General features: G+C 40.8%; 1 protein-coding gene across 1 annotated transcript; it reads left to right on the forward strand.

Moving 5' to 3' along the window:
* Positions 1–215: 215 nt before the first annotated feature.
* On the forward strand, positions 216–1,071 carry LOC120109108 (protein DMP3-like). Its single transcript, XM_039122850.1, has one exon. It carries the CDS (start codon positions 231–233, stop codon positions 903–905), a length of 675 nt encoding a protein of 224 aa, XP_038978778.1. The 5' UTR covers positions 216–230; the 3' UTR covers positions 906–1,071.
* Positions 1,072–2,541: the final 1,470 nt, after the last annotated feature.

Here is a 2,541-nt window from a genome sequence, read left to right on the forward strand (position 1 = left end):
TTACAATTAATAGATTTATTTACTTATTTGGGCGATATATTGCTAACAATGATGACATTTCGTTTGTATAAATCCCACTACTCCTATAGGCACCACATAAAATCACAAAAGTCTCTAGCCTTCTAAACACGAGAAGAAGGCTAAAGAAAGCCACTACCAAGCTTCTGTTGAATAATATACTTCTCAAGAAAACCACAGCCTCTCTCTCTCTCTCTCCCTTCTTATCCTCAATGACAGAGATATCATCTGCGATCACAATTGCAAATAGCCAGGATTCAGAACCGAGAGAATTGGATAGGTCGACCCCATTAAGGGGCACTACTCCCAGCCAAAGCTTGACGAGCCAGAGGCGATTGGTGATCGACAAGACCCTGTCGACTGCGGCGAACCTCGCGCAGCTCCTTCCGACCGGCTCCGTCCTCGCCTTCCAAGCTCTCTCCCCTTCCATTGCCAACCAATGCATCTGCTACGCTTCCAACAAGTACATCACCTTGTCGTTACTTCTCATTTGCACCATCTCTTGTATCTTCTTCTCCTTCACCGATAGTTTCAAAGGGACCAACGGAAAGTTGTACTATGGCATGGCCACGTGCAAAAGCTTCATTGTTTTCAATTACCAGCCCTCTGATGGGGATCGAAGCAAGGTGTTGGAGGACTTGTTGAGGTTTCGGATACGGTGGTTGGACTACGTCCATGCCTTCTTCTCGGTCCTGCTGTTCTTGGCTCTAACCTTTAGTGATACCAATATACAGAACTGCTTCTTTCCGGATTCCGGGCCATACTCGAAGCAGATCCTCCAGAAGTTGCCGCTTGGGGCCGGGTTCTTGTCCATCATGGTGTTTTTGATCTTTCCAACCACTCGGAAGGGGATTGGATATTCGGATACGCCGCCTCATTCACAGTAAGCTAGCTGTTTTGGTTATTATATGTTCGGATTCATTTTCTAGTAGATGTTGTGAAACGTAAAGGATTAACAATAAGATTAGCCTATATGTATTCTTTTGGGAGGACTGTATCAACAAGTATATGTGCTTTAAATGGGTATATTATCCAATAACTTCTTGATGTGAATTTTTTTCTTGCTTAGCAAGATTGGTTAGCCATGCGTCACAAAAAAAAAGAAGACAGGCTTGATCTCAAGTTAATTCAAAAATAAGCATTTTCAACTATTTGTTTGGAGCCTGAATTTTCAACAAGTGCATGTGCTTTAATGGTCATATATCCAATAACTTCTTGAATAGTAGCATATGATGTGAATTTTTTTCTTACTTAGCAAGCCTGGTTTGACGTACATCACAAAAAAATAAAAAAAAAGGGACGCCAGGCTTGATCTCAAGTTAATTCAAAAAATAAGCATTTTCAACTGTTTGTTTCCTTCTATTGGAGCCCGAATTTTGGACTCAAGTTTCCAATAAACCCCCAAAAGGCTGGAACTTGGCTGGTACGAAAAAGGAGGGCCGAGGCTACAGCCTCGAAAGATAAGTCCAAAGATGATCTTACGGTGGATGGGCGCGAAGGATGGTGAATCCTTCTTTAGCGCGTGGAGGGTACTAACTACAGTCCCTTTTTGGTTCATTATGTGTTGCTCTCTTCGAATAAAATCAAAAAGCCGAACATCACGAAGAGCCCTAGGCAACTCCATCTCTCCCTCCTATAGGTGGTCTCTGAATGGTGGGTAACAAAAGATGTAACCCAATCCACCGCCCCGTTGGCCTCTCTAAACATAAGCACCAATCCGTCATGAACCATGACTCAAATATCTCTCAAGAGCAGGTGGTTGTCGCCAACTCCTCTCGAAGTCTGCAGGATCCACCCAATAACCATCGCCGAGTTACCCTCCAGAACTCGTAGTTCTTCCAAAAATAAAAAAATAAAAAAAGAAAGAAAGAAAAGAAAAGGAAAAACCTTCCGAAGGATGTGCGGCAAAAAAAATGATGCGGCCAGCAGTACTATTAATCTAATCCTTCCTTATAAACTTATACCTATTCTATGATGGATGACAAAACTCTATATCATTGTCGTTGCTATAGGGTCACCAAACTCGAGAGAGGGTGATGCCAACTGGAGAATTGAACCATACTCTAACCCGAGTTCGACCTAACCCCTGGAGAATTGATCATGCCAACTGCCGAAATCTTGAAGATTCGGAAATAATATCATAGGGTAGGAAGTGGACAAGCAAAATAATTAAAAATAGTTTTGAAGTTAGTTGACCCGTGTCCATAGGAATAAAAAAAAGATCTTACGTATTTTTTTCTATAAAATTTGGGCTAGCCTGCTCCAAAAATATTTCTGGATATTTTATAAATACAGATTTAGCGTAGCCTGTGATTTTATTGGTTATATTAATCCAATTTATAAATTATATAGAACTTTTAGCTCAATTATCTAAATAGATTTTAAAAATAAATTTACTTTTTTGATGCATACAAAATATTACCTGCCATATTATCGCTCAATATATTGATCGAAAACCAAAATTAGTGGCTAGCTGAATCAAAGGGCGCGGTCAGATTGATTCCACCAATCCAGCCGTGTGCC

The sequence above is a fragment of the Phoenix dactylifera genome, unplaced genomic scaffold (assembly GCF_009389715.1).
Source record: "Phoenix dactylifera cultivar Barhee BC4 unplaced genomic scaffold, palm_55x_up_171113_PBpolish2nd_filt_p 001819F, whole genome shotgun sequence".
NCBI lineage: Eukaryota > Viridiplantae > Streptophyta > Magnoliopsida > Arecales > Arecaceae > Phoenix > Phoenix dactylifera.

Excerpts from the sequence above, each read along its gene's own strand:
- LOC120109108 (XM_039122850.1), top strand. The coding sequence starts at position 231 with ATGACAGAGATATCATCTGCGATCACAATTGCAAATAGCCAGGATTCA.